At 38.4% G+C, this 16,753-nt stretch overlaps 1 protein-coding gene across 2 annotated transcripts in view; it reads right to left on the bottom strand.

The window, feature by feature from the left end:
* Positions 1-2,228: 2,228 nt before the first annotated feature.
* igf2r (insulin-like growth factor 2 receptor) overlaps positions 2,229-16,753 on the bottom strand; it is a 49,886-nt gene continuing 35,361 nt past the window's right edge. The window contains exons 34-51 of one of the 2 annotated variants that reach the window (XM_042503101.1): positions 15,799-15,958; positions 15,049-15,157; positions 13,015-13,096; positions 12,653-12,786; positions 11,448-11,597; positions 11,156-11,320; positions 10,775-10,985; positions 9,516-9,668; positions 8,870-9,104; positions 7,508-7,644; positions 7,016-7,133; positions 6,152-6,298; positions 5,815-5,999; positions 4,074-4,260; positions 3,830-3,979; positions 3,646-3,715; positions 2,840-3,100; positions 2,229-2,764 (exon numbers count right to left, since the gene is read on the bottom strand). In XM_042503101.1, coding sequence (XP_042359035.1) covers positions 2,609-2,764; positions 2,840-3,100; positions 3,646-3,715; positions 3,830-3,979; positions 4,074-4,260; positions 5,815-5,999; positions 6,152-6,298; positions 7,016-7,133; positions 7,508-7,644; positions 8,870-9,104; positions 9,516-9,668; positions 10,775-10,985; positions 11,156-11,320; positions 11,448-11,597; positions 12,653-12,786; positions 13,015-13,096; positions 15,049-15,157; positions 15,799-15,958 — 2,810 coding nt within the window. In that variant the 3' untranslated portion in view covers positions 2,229-2,608. The remainder of the gene's footprint in view (positions 2,765-2,839; positions 3,101-3,645; positions 3,716-3,829; positions 3,980-4,073; positions 4,261-5,814; positions 6,000-6,151; positions 6,299-7,015; positions 7,134-7,507; positions 7,645-8,869; positions 9,105-9,515; positions 9,669-10,774; positions 10,986-11,155; positions 11,321-11,447; positions 11,598-12,652; positions 12,787-13,014; positions 13,097-15,048; positions 15,158-15,798; positions 15,959-16,753) is intronic. The other variant, XM_042503102.1, reaches the window with a different exon arrangement.

Genomic DNA, 16,753 nt, shown 5'->3' on the forward strand with positions numbered 1-16,753 from the left:
AGTTCATTATAGGACTGAGTCCAGTGTAGTGAGTGACAATTGTGATCTTTTCCGCAGTTGTCTCCTGAACTGCAGTTGAAAACTATAAAATCTTAATCATATCTAAAGATCCAAATCTTTTCAGATGATGACCACTGAAGAAAAATTTAATAAAATGGGTGTCCGAGACCTAATGTGTATTAATTTAACGGTCCTTCACAGGAAAAACGTTGAGAAATACTGGAATAATCTGTAATGAAAATAATTAGTTGCAGCCTTAGAAAACACTTCAAATGTTCTGAACACCAGAGAAGAATTAGAGCACAGACAAATCCACCGTGTTTAGTTAAAGTCTCAGGAACTAGAGTTTGATTTGTTTCGACTTCAACCGGGAGAATGATGCATGTTACCAAAACTACCATAACAGTTCAGCTATTTGTAAGTTTGTAAATTGTCTGTGTTCTATTTGTGTGAACTAAAAAACACCAACTTCACAGCAACTTCTTTGGCTGGGACCAAAGAAACAAGCCTACACACGGGATGGCACACGAATACTCTGCGTTTATACTGTGCACTCACGTCGCTGTCAGTTTGATCACACTTCTGAAAGAATCACAATCTTTCTGAAAACACTAGTTTGATTATTAAGCAGAAAATACGTTAAATATAAGTCAACTGCCTGCATCACTGACACGCTAATGCTTTTTTTTTCTTTCGTCTTCTCATTGCATGCGTTTGGCCAAAAAGGGCTGATTTCAGCTTTACAAAAACTTGGCTTTTACAGAGTTAAAATTTCACCTTCGATGCTTAACATCCACAATCACAGACCTGAATACCAAAACTGAGCCTTTAATGTACGAGATGGTGCAAGCGGAAACACAAATTCCAAACTTCCATACATTAGTGCCAGCTGTAGAAATATGGCTTTGGCGCGGGGGGGGGGGGGGGGGGGACCAACACAACCTAAACTAACGTCTCACTTTCAACCTCTGTCCTCGTCGACCATCCATTCACACTTAAGGCCATCTCTATTTTCTCACAGATCGGAGATTTGTACAGATAATCAGCACGGACAGCCATTTAAATAATCATAAAAATAAAAATGTGTGAGCAATTCACCAGTGAAGACAACAAACAAACAAAATATTATAGAACAATATTCTCTATGCACAATGTTTCTGATCAAAACAAGACAAACAAATCAATCTGTCGCCGGACATGATTCATCGATGAAAATGCAAAGTAAGTTCATCATCGGGAAGGCATCGCGTTTTCTTTTTCGAGGGGAAAGAAAGAGAAAACATCTGCTATTATAGCAACTGTAAACAGCAAGAAAACACAAACAGGTGTCTTCATTCCCTTTAGAGACGACACAAGCCGACACCTTCACCGCCCACGTCCAGGGAACTGAATCAATTTCCCCTTTTTTTTCTTCTTCTTTGATTTTTTTTCTCCCAAAACTGTTTCACTATTGAGCTACTTAACTGAACATCTCACCACAGTTATTAAACATTAAAATCAAAACCAAAAATCAACTCCAAAGGTAGCTTTTCATCGTGTGCAGTGAGACATGTATTACTCTCAGTTAATCAATGCTACAATAAAGTGCTAAAGCAATGGCACAAGTTTATTTCAAAAACTCTAAAAAAAAATATATGTATTAAAAGAAAAGCAAAATGTCATTTAACCCTTTGAATTCTGTGCAAACTGGCTTGATATTTCATCCGAACACATGGAGAGAAGTTAAATTCATGAGTTACAAGAAAATTACCTGAAATTTAGCAAAAAAGTATAGAAAAAGAAAAAAAAGAAAAATGGGTAACAAAACATAAATATATAGATAAAATAAACAATAATAATTAAAATAATAATTTTTATAAATTTAGTTTTCTAGAAAAATGTTTCCCTATTTAAAAAAAAAATATTATTAACCTCTAATAATAATCTAATTTCTACCTACATCTCTCTCTCTCTCTCCTTTTTCAAAACTAATTTTCATTTAAATTTCTTGTCACCTTTTCCTATTTTCTTGCAATTTGTGGGACATTGCAGGGGGCTCATTGTCTTTTCTGACATGTTTTTGAAAAAAAATCAAACCAATTCGCTGAAGTTTCAAAGGTTTAAATGCATGTGAAAGGTGTCTGAATGCAGCGAAAACTGATATTGAGTTACCATAGGGTTCATTTAAATCTTTTTGACTGTCATGCCTCAATGCAGGGGAAACACTTTGAAAAAGATGGGGGTTTTTGTAGCCTCCGGGGTTGATTTTTAGAGTGTGTATTAGATAAATGTGGAAAGACTGAAGTAACTATAGTGAAGCAACTTAATTCATTTCAGAATTATGAAAGAAAATGGAAAAGAAAAAGGAAAAAGAAAGAGGGTGCAGGTTTAGAAACAGCCTGCAGAACACTTTAAATAATCGGCTATCAATAAATAAGATGTGCTAACATCGACAGTCTGTAGACAGTGGACTGGATAGAGTCTGAGACCGAGTAAAGGTGCAGTCCAACAAAAAGAATCCCAAAATAGAGGGAAGGTTTCTGCTTTCAATATGTTGCTGTTACGGAGACATTCACTGAGAAGTTCAGATTGGTTGTGGGGAAAGAGGAGCAGGACGGAGGAAGTGACATCACACCCTGAGGAGGTCCTCGTCACTGTCATCCTCGTCCCGTTTCCTATTGGTTGCTGTGTTGTTACCGTGATTGAGCGAGGAGCGAGGTTTGCTGCTCTTCCTCTTCCTCTCTGACTCGTCCAGGAGGCCGACCAGGTCCTCGTCGCTCTCCTCCTGAAATGAAGGACGTCTGTGAGGTTTCAGGCACCACTTTTAAAACAGATGGACAGATGCTGAGACGATGCTCACCTGGAGGAAGGGGCTGCGATGGGCCGTTACGGATTTGACCACTCGCACCCCCGGGACGCTCAGCACCTCGTCCTCGCTGTCGTCATCCTGCTCGTCCAGCGAGAAAGAGCGCAGGCCGTCCGTGTTCACCGGCTTGGTCGTGATGTGACCGTTGCCGTGGTTACTCTTCCCTTTGTGGGAGGAAGAGGACGTGGGAGGGGCTTCGAGCTCCTCCATTAGCCACTCCATCTCCTCTTCGCCGCCTTCCTCGTCCATATTGACCTGGGGAACGAAAGTTGATACACACACTAAAGAAAATCTTGCACAACACTTCATCTGTTTGCAGGAATCTTCACTCTAAATTTACTAAAAGGTGAAAATCAAGTGACAACAAAGGCTTTTGTTGAGTATAAAATTGTTCTTATTTCTGTTTGGGGTCTTTAAGAACACGTTAGCGACGTAGCTGCTGATGTGTTTTTGAAGGCAGCTGAGGAGGAAGTGATCAGTGTGGCCGCAAAAAGACGGGTTTAAAATTCTAAAATCGGATAAAAGGACTCGACACAAAGTGGGTGTAAAAAATATATTATGAGCTGGTATAATCAAAATCTTATTCAGAGTACAGCAAGCTTTAAGGGCAATTTATTGTCGTTCTTTTACTTTGTTTAGACAATTGTCTCAATCATGCCCGCATCACATATACAGTTGGGTGGCACGTCTCTCAAAAATCTGTCCAGAGACACAAGAAAGGTCAGTAAATTGTCTGTATTACATAACGACAAGGGTTTGCTGTCGCCAGTGAGAAATATTCATTCATTCGATCAACACACCTTTGAATATTTATAGGAGACTTGGTTTCCTCTCCTGCAGCAGCCAGCGACCTTCTGGATCACCAGCTCTCTGTTAGGAAAGAGAGGATGAGCAAAAACAAGACAAACAGGCATTTCTGAAAATTCTTTTACTCTGCAAAAATCCTTCAGCTTCTTTGCATCAGTCACACACTCTTGGTCTCACCTCCTCTCTCTCTTGTGGAGCAGGAGCCCCAGCAGACAGACAGACAGACCCACCATCAGGAGGCTCAGCATCACCCCCATCACCTGCCTCTGCCTGGAGACACCCTGTGCCTCGCTGCCGTTGTCATCATACGACTGTGCGTCAACAGTTCTGCAAGACGGTTAAGAAAGGAAGACTTAAATTTATTCTTTACGTTTGCTGTTGGGAGTAAAAACCACGTTCCAGTGTCACAGCTTTTACTCACGTGAGACCACACACAGCTTTCGTGTGCCACACAAACAGATACTGGCACTCATCCGTCTCCAGCATGAACTCTGGGATGCCGACGCCTGCCGAGGGGTTACAGTGGAACATGATGGTGGACGACACCGTTTTGGTCTTCTCCCGCCCGCACGCCGACTCCGAGGGGACCATCACATCCAGGTTTCCTCCTGTTGGTAAAACAGAGATGTGGTGACATGCTGTTTGTATTTAACGGAGGAGTGGAACTGTGAAGTTCATGCGGTGATAATATGTATCAGCCAGAATCTACTGATTTTTCAAAGCGTGATGACTTTTGTTGGTTGTTTGAAAGTGTCAACAGTAAGCTTGTTGTAAGACTTGGCTCAGTACAGTGTAGCTATTAACTGGCATACTAGCAAAACACTAAACTCCCACACTGTAAGATAACATGTTACATGCATACTAATGCTGACGTGTGTTATAATGCTAAACATGTTTTTGCTAACATAACAAAAAAATATTTTTTTCAGCAGTGACATTTATCAAATTTTTTTCCCAATATACAAATTGATAATGATGCCTGATTGAATACTTAAGAAACCTGATGTTTTAATCATTTCACTTCAGAATATAGTTTATTGCTGTTTAAAGTATAGAATGACATTTAACTGCAAACACGGCTTGGTTTAGAAGAGGCTTGTCAAACTTGTTTTATTTTATTTTTTTACATGCTCGATTTTCAGTATGGGTGTACTTAGAGATGTCCTGAACTCAAATATTTAAGTATAAGTACAGCACACAGCACTAACGATAAGCTAACTGTCGCCCGTAAATCCTCCTGCAATCATGTGAACGAGCTAACTCATGCTGTCAATATGCCTTCCACACGTTTGTTTAACGTTAAAACATGACATATAAATACATGAATCTGTCAATAATTGTTATAACTTACTATTGTACTCATTGTATAAAGGTATGTTATAAATGGCCACCCCACACGTGTAGGTCCAGAATAATGTGCAACTCCATGATTTAACAAAATATGCAGACGGGGACGCTCTGCTCATCTTGCTTTCAGCTCGAGGTCATTGGCCTAAAGTCCCCGCTTTAGAATGTATTTTGTGATAAAAGAATTTACTGAAGTCCATCTTAATGTAAACATTCAACTTTGCAAACACGCTTTATCTGCCTTAACCAAAAAAAAACAGAAAAACAAAACAGGTTAGCTTGCTTTGTAACTGATTCAAATAATGGTGCGCTCACTGGGATGATAGTTTTTCAGGTGATCAAAAAGATCTTTTGGCTGACCAAAGGCATATTTTGCAGAACATTTTATTCTGCGCTTTGTCGCTTTTGAGATATTAGAGGAAAAAAATCCCAACATATAACATTGACATTGTGTTGCCTTTTGTGTCCTCAGTTCAGGTTCAACAAGTTCACGTTCAGCACTGGAAGCAGCGAGTTACTGCAGTTCGAGTAGCTGAAGATGTCACATTTCTGCAAAAATTGTTCTGTTTGTTCAACGTGTTTGATGTAATGATCACAGCGTCTCACGTTTGTTGCGCTTTAATGAGTAATGCATGTAATGAGAGTGTAATGAGTAATGGCAATGTCTGTCTTTGACATTTGTACTTCTGTCTGATCCTCATGCATTCGTTTTTTTACCCACTGTACCCAACTCATACAGAACTTTGACTCCTGAACCAAACTGAACTGCGACTTCTGTGAACTGTTAAACCCTATTAAAGACAGCATTAAATTACCTTTGACGTAGTACCTGGCCCTGCTAGAGGAGCCAATCCTGCGTCTGTAGGGCGCGTTGAGTTTGACCTGACAGATGTTGGCACCGAGACAGGAGGGAAGGGAGTTGTTGGTGATGCCGGACAACTGGATGTGGTAGATGTAGCGATCTCCGTTACGACGGATGTCTCCAGATGCCTGATGGTGGCTGAGAGGAAGAGAGTAAAAAAAAAGGTAAACAGACCAACATAGGTGGAAAATAAAATGGAGAACTTCTTATTTAGGCAACCAGCTGAAGAAGAGTGTGCATGGAGCAGGATTAAGACAAAGATGGACAGGTGGAGTGTGTGCTTGTGTTACCTGAAGTAGAGCTCTCCCAGACTGAGGCTGGCTCCAGTGTCAGGAACCCGTATCGTCCCATTCACCATCACCACCTCACGCTGCTTCACTGCGCACGCAGACCGGGTCTCCCAGCCAATCACAAACTGACATGAAGCCTTATCCACGCTGTTTACGCAGATACATAGAGAGATGAGATACTCTGAGCATGGCGGCACATTCATTATTTCGGAAAGCAACATTTAAGACTTCAATTTAAAATGTTGACTGATATTAAACCAGAAGACAAGGCAAAAAGCTGTGAAACTGTCAGATCATGACTAAAATATGACAAATTAAACTTCTAAGTATCAGTTAAATCAAGTTGTGTTTAGTGAAATACCTAAACTTGGAAAAAAACCCATTTTTTTTAGAAACAGCTTTTTTGTGAGTAGCATCAACTCTGCCGAGAAACGTTTGGCAATGTGCCTCAAACGATGCTGTAACAAGAGGAAAAAGTTTAACTTTAAGACAAACACTGAGTTCCGTCATTAAAAGGATGTTAGAAATCCCTGAGCCAATGAGTAAATGAGTGTTATTGTAGAAGGTGGTTTATTGATCTGAGCACGCACATGTGTAGTTAAGACTTCACAACAAAAGGCGTGAATGACGCACATTTTGTGGAAAATCATTTAATTATGCTTTGTTGCATTTTTTTCCTTTATGTCCTCATTTTATAGTCATTAAGTTTAGAATTCAATTTAATTAAATAATGTCTTCAAGTTTTTTTCCTCTAACAATTCAATTTCTTCCTTGTTAGGCTAAAATAAAAATAAAATAAAATAAAATAAAATAGAGCACTTTTTTAACTCCTTGGGGAATTGATTTCATTGGGGTGTGTGTTACCTGATGAGTGCTGGGTGTCCGACAGTGGAGCCGCAGCTCAGCTGGATCACAGTCTTGGCCTTCACACCGTTACCACAGACTTCTTCTCCAGATGAGTAATTAATAAATATCTTTCCATCTGCAGAATCAGTTTGAGACTGTGATGATTAACTTTTCAAATGCACAAAAAAAAAACAAACAGCTGTGAGCGTCAGTAATAACAGAAAACAAGAGCTTAAGTAAATGCCGTAATTTCTGTGGTGTTGATAGAAACAAAAAATACTTAAACTTAATTTAAAAAACTTGCATGTAATTATTATTATTATTATTTTACTCTATTTACCTCAAAGCCTGCACTATTTTCTGTTTAAATCTGAGTCAGTTTTGGGTTAAAGTGTAGTAAAATTTTAAAAATACCATCCTGACAGCTTTTGTTTGATTCTATTGGCATCAAAACTTAAATATGTAGAAATGTTGACCCTGAAATATCAAAACCTTGACTTTGTTACCCACCGGTGTAGCTCATTTTCTGAGTGTAAACTCGGCCCAGGGTCTGGGTCACTCCTGCTGCTGAACGTCGGCACACAGTCGCTCCTTCAGGACAACCTGGTAATCCACCGTGGATACCCTGACACAGGTTGATGAAGTACCTGAGGACATGAATACAGGAGAGAGTCAGATACTCAAGAAATAAGGGCTCATGTCCTTTAGGTGGCCTTGCAGAAATATTGTGTTTTGTTACATATATGCATGATTCCAGTATTAAGTCTTTGACTGTTTCGCCAAATGTGTTACAGGTAGAAAAGAGGTAATGCACTTATTAAATAAGTTTTAATAAAGTGATTTTTATGCTGGAAAAAATCATGATAGGACCTAGAACGATACAATTTAAGTGCCTTATCTTTTTCAGTATGTGTTAAAAGGTTTTCATTTCTTGCTGTATTTAGTTTGTATTTGTTTTATTTATAAATTTCTTTAAAATTAGCAACAGAGAAAGTTTTAAGGAACCCAGTATAATTTTGTGGTGATATTCACCTCATCAGGTTTGCCCAAAATCAAATTTCTGACATCATTAGCTTCTGTATCATTGACCTTGCTGTCGTCATTGTCACCTTAGTTGGTCCTTCCCATCATTGTCATTCTCACATTGACTATACGCTTTAATATCCTAACTGTGATTTTCTTTGGCTCGATAGAATCCCAAATCTCAGGGGAACCAAAGGAAGGGCAGTCAAGACATTTCCTACAGTTTGCCCTGGATTGTGGTTGGATTTTACTGCAATTTTTACATCCTATTTTTATTTAATCCTGAATTTTAGATTTAAGTTTTAATCCCGTAATTTCTGCAGAAATTAGCAGAAAAAAAGCAAAAAACAACAAAAAACACTGAATTAATATATTTAGCTCAATTCTGTAAGGCCTCCTGCACTTTCCCACCCTTCTGTTTAAATTGAGGGCAAAAGAAACAATATGCATAAATTAATTTTAAAATGAACAAGAAGTTAGACATGGAAACAGAAATAACAGATAAAAAGATAAATAGCTGAAGCTTTGTTTATTTTTTTTCCTGTATAATGCCGTGATGTTGTAGTTTGCTTTTTTAATGGCTTTTTAATTGTATGCATGATTGTGTGAAAGTGTATGATGTAAGGCGTGTAGGAGTATAAAGGTTTAAGTGTATGTGTGTGCTTAGATATGCACGGTTTTGATATACGATCTTATATACATATATTTTGATTTCAATTATGCAAATTTCATACATAGATATAGTTCTGCTTCTTTTATTTTAAATTTTGCATTAATTCAGTTGTTACCTGTGAGCATTAATGTTAAAAAACTCAAACAGTGTGCATCCATGACTGAAGCCAGACTTACGAATCTCCTTGGTGGCTAAACTTCCACGGCTCCGTGAGGGAGGACAGGGTTCGGAGGTCGAAGGTCTGATGCTGGCTGACCAGTTTACACTCCATCTTCACCGGTGGACAAACGGCGCTGGTGCGCCACTGAAAAGTGGCTGAACAACCTGCCGTCTCTGAGAGCAGCTGCGGAGTGCCGTGACCCGCAGACTGGTCGCAGGTAAACAATATGGAGGACTGTCGCTTACCAGCGGCTGGAAGAGAGAGAAAAAAGGCGGCATGGTCTTTAGTAAAGAGCTAAGAAAATGCAGCACAACAAATCATTTCAGTAGGTGCAAGAAATGATAAAAAAGCCCAAGTTTTAGTGTCTTACAGTAAATAAATGCACACAGGTGCAGCAAGGAAGAGAAGTCTTTTTTGTTAACAAATTGCAATCAACTGTGGCCATTTTTCAGGTTTGCTCAAGGCTTTGTTATCATTCCACCATCCTGTATGCCTGCTCGTACACCCCACACCATATGCTTGAGTCCTAAATTCCTAAAATCAAATTTTCAAGCCATGAGGAATAGTTGTGATCTCAGTATGTGTGACTGGAGTTCACAGTGCTGATTTTGTTGTCATCGCTCCTCCTTCTCATGTCCTCGCTCCTGCGTAAAAGCGGTCACCTTCACTGCAGAAGCCCCACTTCTTGTCCGTGTCATAGTTTGCAGTGGTGGCACACCACTTCCTGCCATCTGTCATTCCATCTTTGGTGCACTCTGTGTATGACTTCTTCATGATAGTGAAGGGGAGCACACACACCTCGCCCTCATTTGTCACTAGAGCACACAAACAAATGCATGAACTACTTGCTTTTGAAAAAAATATGATCTTATGTCATTATTATGACCCATTTCCCTCCTGGGAGTCTGAAGCACAGTGAAGTAAAAATATCTAAATTTCATGTTGACCCAGCAAATTGAAATATCAGTGAAGCTTTACAAATGCAGAATCTAATCCCGCCTTTCTCTTCTTAAAGGATACGTTGTTTTTTGTTTTTTTTAAACTGAACCCTATTTTCATATGTCTTTGTGTCTACGTGACAACAATGGGGACAGCAATTTTTAATCTGGCAGCTGCAAAGCAGGTTGTAATGTAATCATTCAGGGCATTTCACACCTAAAAATACTTGCTTTTGCTGCTGACAAGCTCAGATAGTTATTCTCAGTGACAACATTATGGACAGGATCCCTACAGACATAGACCATTTCGTTCAAAAGTATGATCGTTTTTGTTTAACTAGAAACATCCCCAAAATTGCCATTGCCAAACCAACCAGAATCCATATGGTAAACAGCAATTTTATCATGGTTAAACACACTTCATTCAAAGTCAACAGAAACCAGAGAAAACGCACAAAAACTGTCTTGGTTCATCTTTTCACTATTCCAACAATCACCAGCTCTGGTTTGGTTAAAATAAACTCTTAATTTACCAAATTAGATGAGAAAATATGCTGGCTCCATACGCGTTAAATTGCTGATTTAACAGGAGTCTGGTGAGTTTAGCGTTGGCATTGCGGGGCTGTTTCTTGTTAAATAAAAAGGATCGTGCTCCTTAACCAAAATGTCTTTTTCTGTAGGGGATGTTGTCCATACGTTGTGAGAAACCTGTCAGTGGCAAAACCAAGCACATTTAGTGGATTAACTGTACATAATTGCACTGAGTAATTACACTGCAGCATAGTTTGTCACTGCCGGCTGCAGCCCCTCATTTAATAACAGACCAGTTTCAAGAATTTTTGTTCCCATTAGTCACTAAGACACAAAAAAAGGGAAAATAATGTTCAGGTTGAAATATACCAAAGTTGCCCTTTAAAGCAAAGGTCAAAAGCCTGAAACTAGGCCTTTTGAGGAGGTCATGAACTGGGTGAGTATAGACCTACCTGGTGGACAGGGATCTCCTCCACCATATTGCATCAGTACGGCCTCCTCGTCATGTTTGAAGTCCATCGTCATGACCTTGCTGATGCCAAATGATGAGGCTGACTTGTCTGGACCAGAACCAGACACCCGACAAACTGCGCTCTTCTTACAGTCCGGTTCCGACACTGAGCTGCAGACGTTGATGTGGTAGGTGCTGGAACCAACTGGTACCTAACATGCAGACTTAAGTTTACTATGATTTTCAACCGATGATCTGGAGTCTGTGCACCCTGACTGTAAAATACTAAATATGGTGAAATGTAAAACAAACCACTGGATATTAGATTTAACAAGAAGAAGGGAATATTCAGGTGAACCTCTCGGAGTTTGACGGCGCTCACCTGGACTTCACCGGAAAGGGCTGAAAGGTCAAAGGTGAACTGGAGCTGGGTGTCGGTGAGCTTGCAACTGCTGGCGTTCATGTGGGTGGCATCTGAACACACTATAGGAGTCGCCCACTCAAACAAATAGACACATTCCTGAAGCCTCAGCATTTGCGGAGAGCCCTGGATAAAAATAAAAAGAGGTCAGTGCTTTGTAAGAAAAAAATAAAACAAGGTGAAAAGAAGAGAGGTTGAGTAGCAGTGCTCGTGTGAGTTTTTTATCATAAAGGACATCAAAGTGCTGACTGACCAGCTCCAGGCCTCTCTGGCAGGTAAAGATGATGGTTGAAGTGTAGTTCTGTGCCGGATCGGCCGCACACTTTGTAGAGCTGTCGTAAGTGATGGACACTTCACCTGTTGCACTATTGATCTTGGGGCCACTAGTCGTCCGCCCAATGTCCTTCAAGACACACAACAAGGGAGAATTAAAGAGAGAAAAGGACAGAGGCTAAATTATTGACAGAGACAGGAAAAGAGGCAAGACATGAAAGATCAATATCATACACACAAAAAACAGAAGAGACACTAACTCATTTTATAATTTTTCATTTTTATCTTTATTTTTATCCAATATTGGTTGTGTAATTATTTCAAGACAAAATAAATTCAAATTTCACATGCCAGCCAATCATTTAAGTGCATTTTTTCAGCCCAAGTCTGAAAAATCTATTTGATGAAGCACTTTGCACTTTAAAGAATACTTGACCTGCAAAATGACCATGTTCACTTGAATTCATGATGAACATTTTGTTCAATGTGGAGGCATGTGATAAAAATAAAGAATCCAAAAAAGTGAATATTCTTTGTGAAGTGCATACGACTGAATAAATGAGACTTAGATTATATTGCACGAGTTGTGTGAGAGTTTGTAGACAGATGTTATGATGTAGTTTTACTGTTATTAAACCCGGCACCCATTTACTTAAATAAATCAAAAACATTTGCCATTTTTATTCTTTGTTGACCTTGGCAACATGCAAAGTAAAAACAAAGTTGTCTTCACAAATTCAAAATAACACAGGTTGAGTAATATATATATTCAAATGCTCATTGTGTGGGTGAAGTATTTCTTTAATATGTATTCATTTCATATTGATTGTGTTTGTCATGGCATTAAATGTATTATATGGCACCAGGAGGGACAGTCCAAAGTGCATTTTGCACACCTGGTAAAATGTGGTGTCCTATAAAAATAATAGCTAGAACTATATCAAGATGTCAACCCAAACTACTCACAATAATATCTCTTGTTCTGTTGCAGATTTGCTGCATGAAAAGGTGCCACCAGTCCTTTTTTTATGTGACATCAGTCCAAAGTCAGTGTTCTGGTTTTTATTAAAATGAATCAAACCCCATGAAAGTGAGGAAAGTCAGAAAATACAGGGTCCTATATCCACCTTGTCTGAAAATAATTTGTAGGGGAATGTGTGTGGCTGTGTTTTGTGAGTGTCTTACCACAGGCGGTCCATTATCAGGATCCATACAGACGGCAGCTCCGGGAGGGCAGGTGACCCCGGGGATGGGGTTCAGAGGCTGACAGATGTTTATGTAGAAGTCTGGAGAGTCATCACTTTGGTCCACTGCCTCATCTGGAGGGAGGATAGAGACAGAAATATGGAAACAATAGATATGGATTAATGTTGTGCCTTATAAATGATGCACATGACTGAAAATCTTCATTGACATGATGCGTATTGCACTGTGCTTGTTCTTTGTTAATCTGTGAATGAATTTAAAGCTCCATCACTGTGTGCAAAGGTCATAAGGCATCTGATATCTGTATTTAGGGTTCAGATGTGAAACCGTGGCTCACTGACCTGTTGCTGTGTAGTATCCGCTGACATGAATCAGGGGAGTCAGGTCTATAAGAGAGGAGCCGTTCTGGACTGAACACTTAACCTGAAAAAATTAATGAAAAGGAAAACAATAAATGTCATTGGTACATCCTTGCAGAGTAACATTGAATATAATTGAGAAGAGCTTTTGATTCAGATTAATGAACTCAAAAGTAGGATCGACTGGATCAAAGCTTTCAGGTATCCTGCAGCTGCACTTTTCCAGACACCACAGTCACTGCCTGAGTCAGAGGTGATGGAAAAACAGAAGGACTGGAAAATCCTCCCGCCTAACCTAAGTAAGTGGTACACCAACAATCTGCCTTCCCTGTGAGTTCTGTAAACAACAAACGCTTCGTTGACAGAAAGACGACAGTCTGACTGCTGCCCTAAAAAAGTGAAGCTGCCTTCTCGGAGATGAAGAAACTCATCTGTTGTTGCAAAGTACGCTTCTGCCATCTAGTGGCTCTTCTTTTTGATTTTAGGCAAAAAAGTTTTTTGAAATTGACTTATGAAATGAGTTACTGTTATTTACGGCTGCACCTAATGATTAATCTTTTCTCTCGATTAATGTAACGATATATTTTTCGATTACACGACATATCCAACGATGAAGTTATCAATTATTTTAAAGATTCTTTTAAAATGTCCTGATTAACATAATTAATCAAAAACTTTTCTCATAATATTTAAATTTCATTCAATAATCATCTGTAGAAGTAACAATAATATCCATATGTTTCTAAATGAACCTAATTTCCACTTTACTTTCCTGTTATGATAATAATAACAATTATTATCGTTATAATAACTCCTATTTGTTAGATTCCTGATCAGGAAAATACTGGACCTCAAACTTTAAAGGATTGCTGTGTTTTTCGTTAGATGTATGAAATAAGGTCTGTGGATTGTATGTATATATTGTTCAATGACATGAAATATGTCACTACTAAATTTTGAAGTCTTAACGTGTCTTAAAAAAGACAGAAGTGGCCAAATGATACTAAAGGTGCTACAGTTTATAGCCTGACGTTTTACTTCTGGCAATAGCAATAGCACTTGTAATGATCAAAAATTTGTTTCCCACAAAGGTCATTTTCTGCAATATTTCAAAATCCATTGGAAAAATCCCACAGGTGTTTTATTGAGGAAACCAGGCAGACACTTACTTCCGTGTTGGCCTACAAAAAACATCATCCTTACCTTCAGTATTGAAACAATATTTTTTAAAATCAAAAACTAATCTGAATCATCACCTTAAAATTGAAAGTTGAATGGAATTACGGATTTGAAGAATCGTGACACCGCAAAGTCACAGTCATAGTTTTCAGACTTCAGAAAGCAGAGGAACGCAACCATTTTTATTCTATATACCATGACTGCAGAAGGTTTCCTTTGAATAGTTTCATCTTTTGATCCTCTGAGGCAAGAGAGTCGGACACAACCCCACACTTCCTACAGCACCACAAAATTTAATTCCACATTCCCGTCTCCTCATATTACTCTATTATCCTTGAGGAGCCTCGAGAAGCTGACTGTCATCCACCTTCAGGCTATACCCAACTGATATTAATTTTGCTCTGTCAAATAGCCAATTTAGTGTTAGTTTGTTAAGGAATGCTCCATGTTTTTTTTACTACACTATATGAAAAAAATGTGTTAATATAAAAATTACACTTCTATACAGTATCCTATAATTATTTGCTGGCAAAGGAAACCAGTATGACCGCAACAAAGAAGCCTAATAAAATCTGTATGACTGTTAAGATGAATCTGATTTATGAGGCTGTGGTGACACATGCTGGGAACATGATTAATGGAATTCAGAGCTAAACATTTTTAATATAATATAATGAACCAGTGAGGGCACATTCTTGTCATTTCTTCACTGCATTAGATGGGACGACCCTCTCTAGCCAGAAGTTTCCAAAAATGTACTTCATCAGGCCGGTTGGCATACTGAGAGTTGCGATATTTGACTTAACACGAAGTTAAATACAGAAAAAAAAAACTTACTTGTTCCTCGCAGACCAGGGGTGTGTGGAAAGAGAAGAAGTATGTGCAAGTCTCAGCATTGGAGGCGATGAGAACTGGCTCTGGTGGGGCCGAGCCCATGATAGGTGGCCTGCACAAACACACAATACACACTGAGTTCTTTGAGGTACCAAGATTTTAAAAAATAGCTTATTTCCAAAATAAATGTAATCTGCTTGATGTTTGTATTCAAGCTTTTCACAGTGAGTGTTTTTTTTTTCTCCACGTGAATGTGACAGAAATGTATCTGAAAACTAAATCTAAAGCCAAACTGAAGATCAAAGCTTTTAGGCAAACCATATTTTTCTTATTCAAGCACTGCATATAAATGTAAGTCAAGTAGTATATGTGTATTCGTGCATATTTTTATACAGAGTTAAGGTTAATTTGATTGAATTAGGTCAATCTAAATTTTGCCAAGAGGTAAGTATAAAGTAAGTGGTTTTAGTGGTAAGTTAAAGATTTCTATCATCAGGAATGCAGACTTTCACACAAAGGAGCTTGATTTATTTTGACAAAAAGAAATAAATTAAATTAGATGAAATATTTGTGGTAATTAAGACCTCACATATTCTATGACTTTTAAAGCTCATTCGTTATCAAATTTAATTCAAGACATTTTTAAGCCCTCTTAAGGACATGCAGACACCCTTGCTACAAGTCATCTTGGGTCAGTGCAGCGTTTAACACGGTAAATGTTGTATTAGTGAAGTGCAGAGAGAGGAGAAATACCTGCAGATGAAATTGATGATGGTGTTGTATTTGAGGGCGGGGTTTGCTAGGCAGGGACTTCCTCCTTCATACGTCAGCTCCAGAACGTGATCCTTGTATGACAGTTTCCTGCTCAGTAGACCACCGCTCACTGCAGTCGTGGCATCCTTGATACACACAGCTAGAACACAATGTGGAAATAGATGTTTGAGAATGCTCAGAGTACTTCAGTGCACAAATACAGCTCTATTTAAACTCAACTCAAATGACAGTCCTATGAGGTAGATCACAATAGTTTCACATTACAACAAGGGTACTTCTTCTTTCTAACATCTGAAAAGATAATTAAATACAGGTGAGATTTTGTTTTTGGTTATTTTTGATGTCTGTTAGGATGTCTGTTATTATGTCTCACAGTTTTCTGCTTCGGCCATGAGCCAGTGAGAAAATGATTAAATTCAGATTAAAATTAGAATCATGGATCATTTTTTAATGTTGAACATTTCTGCCAATTTCTTAAGAGAGGTGGATGTTATAAAAACTGACTGAAACTGAACTTTTCTGAATATCCACAGAAAGTTCTAATTGCAAATGATAAAACTTAAATGATTCAATGATTTTCTTTTTTAAATCTTAAAAATAAACTCCCTTGCGTTCATACTTACAAACTAAAACTAAAAATTTTGAACTAAGGAGTAATACTTTTATTTTAAAAGTAACATTGTATTTAATTCCCATATCTTTCATTGAAAAGGTAAATATATTTAATTAATCACTTTTTTTAGATTAATTTTAATAACATCTATCCCTCATGTTTCCTCATCAACCACTACAATCACGTCAATAATTATAATTAAAAACACCAAGCATATCCATCCCATAACTGTCTACCACTGAACTGCACCACAGTGTCTGTTTTAACTTCCTTTTTGATCCTATATTACTGACTACTTTAAATTGGGATTTTTATTGTGAT

The sequence above is a fragment of the Plectropomus leopardus genome, chromosome 16 (genome assembly GCF_008729295.1).
Source record: "Plectropomus leopardus isolate mb chromosome 16, YSFRI_Pleo_2.0, whole genome shotgun sequence".
NCBI lineage: Eukaryota > Metazoa > Chordata > Actinopteri > Perciformes > Serranidae > Plectropomus > Plectropomus leopardus.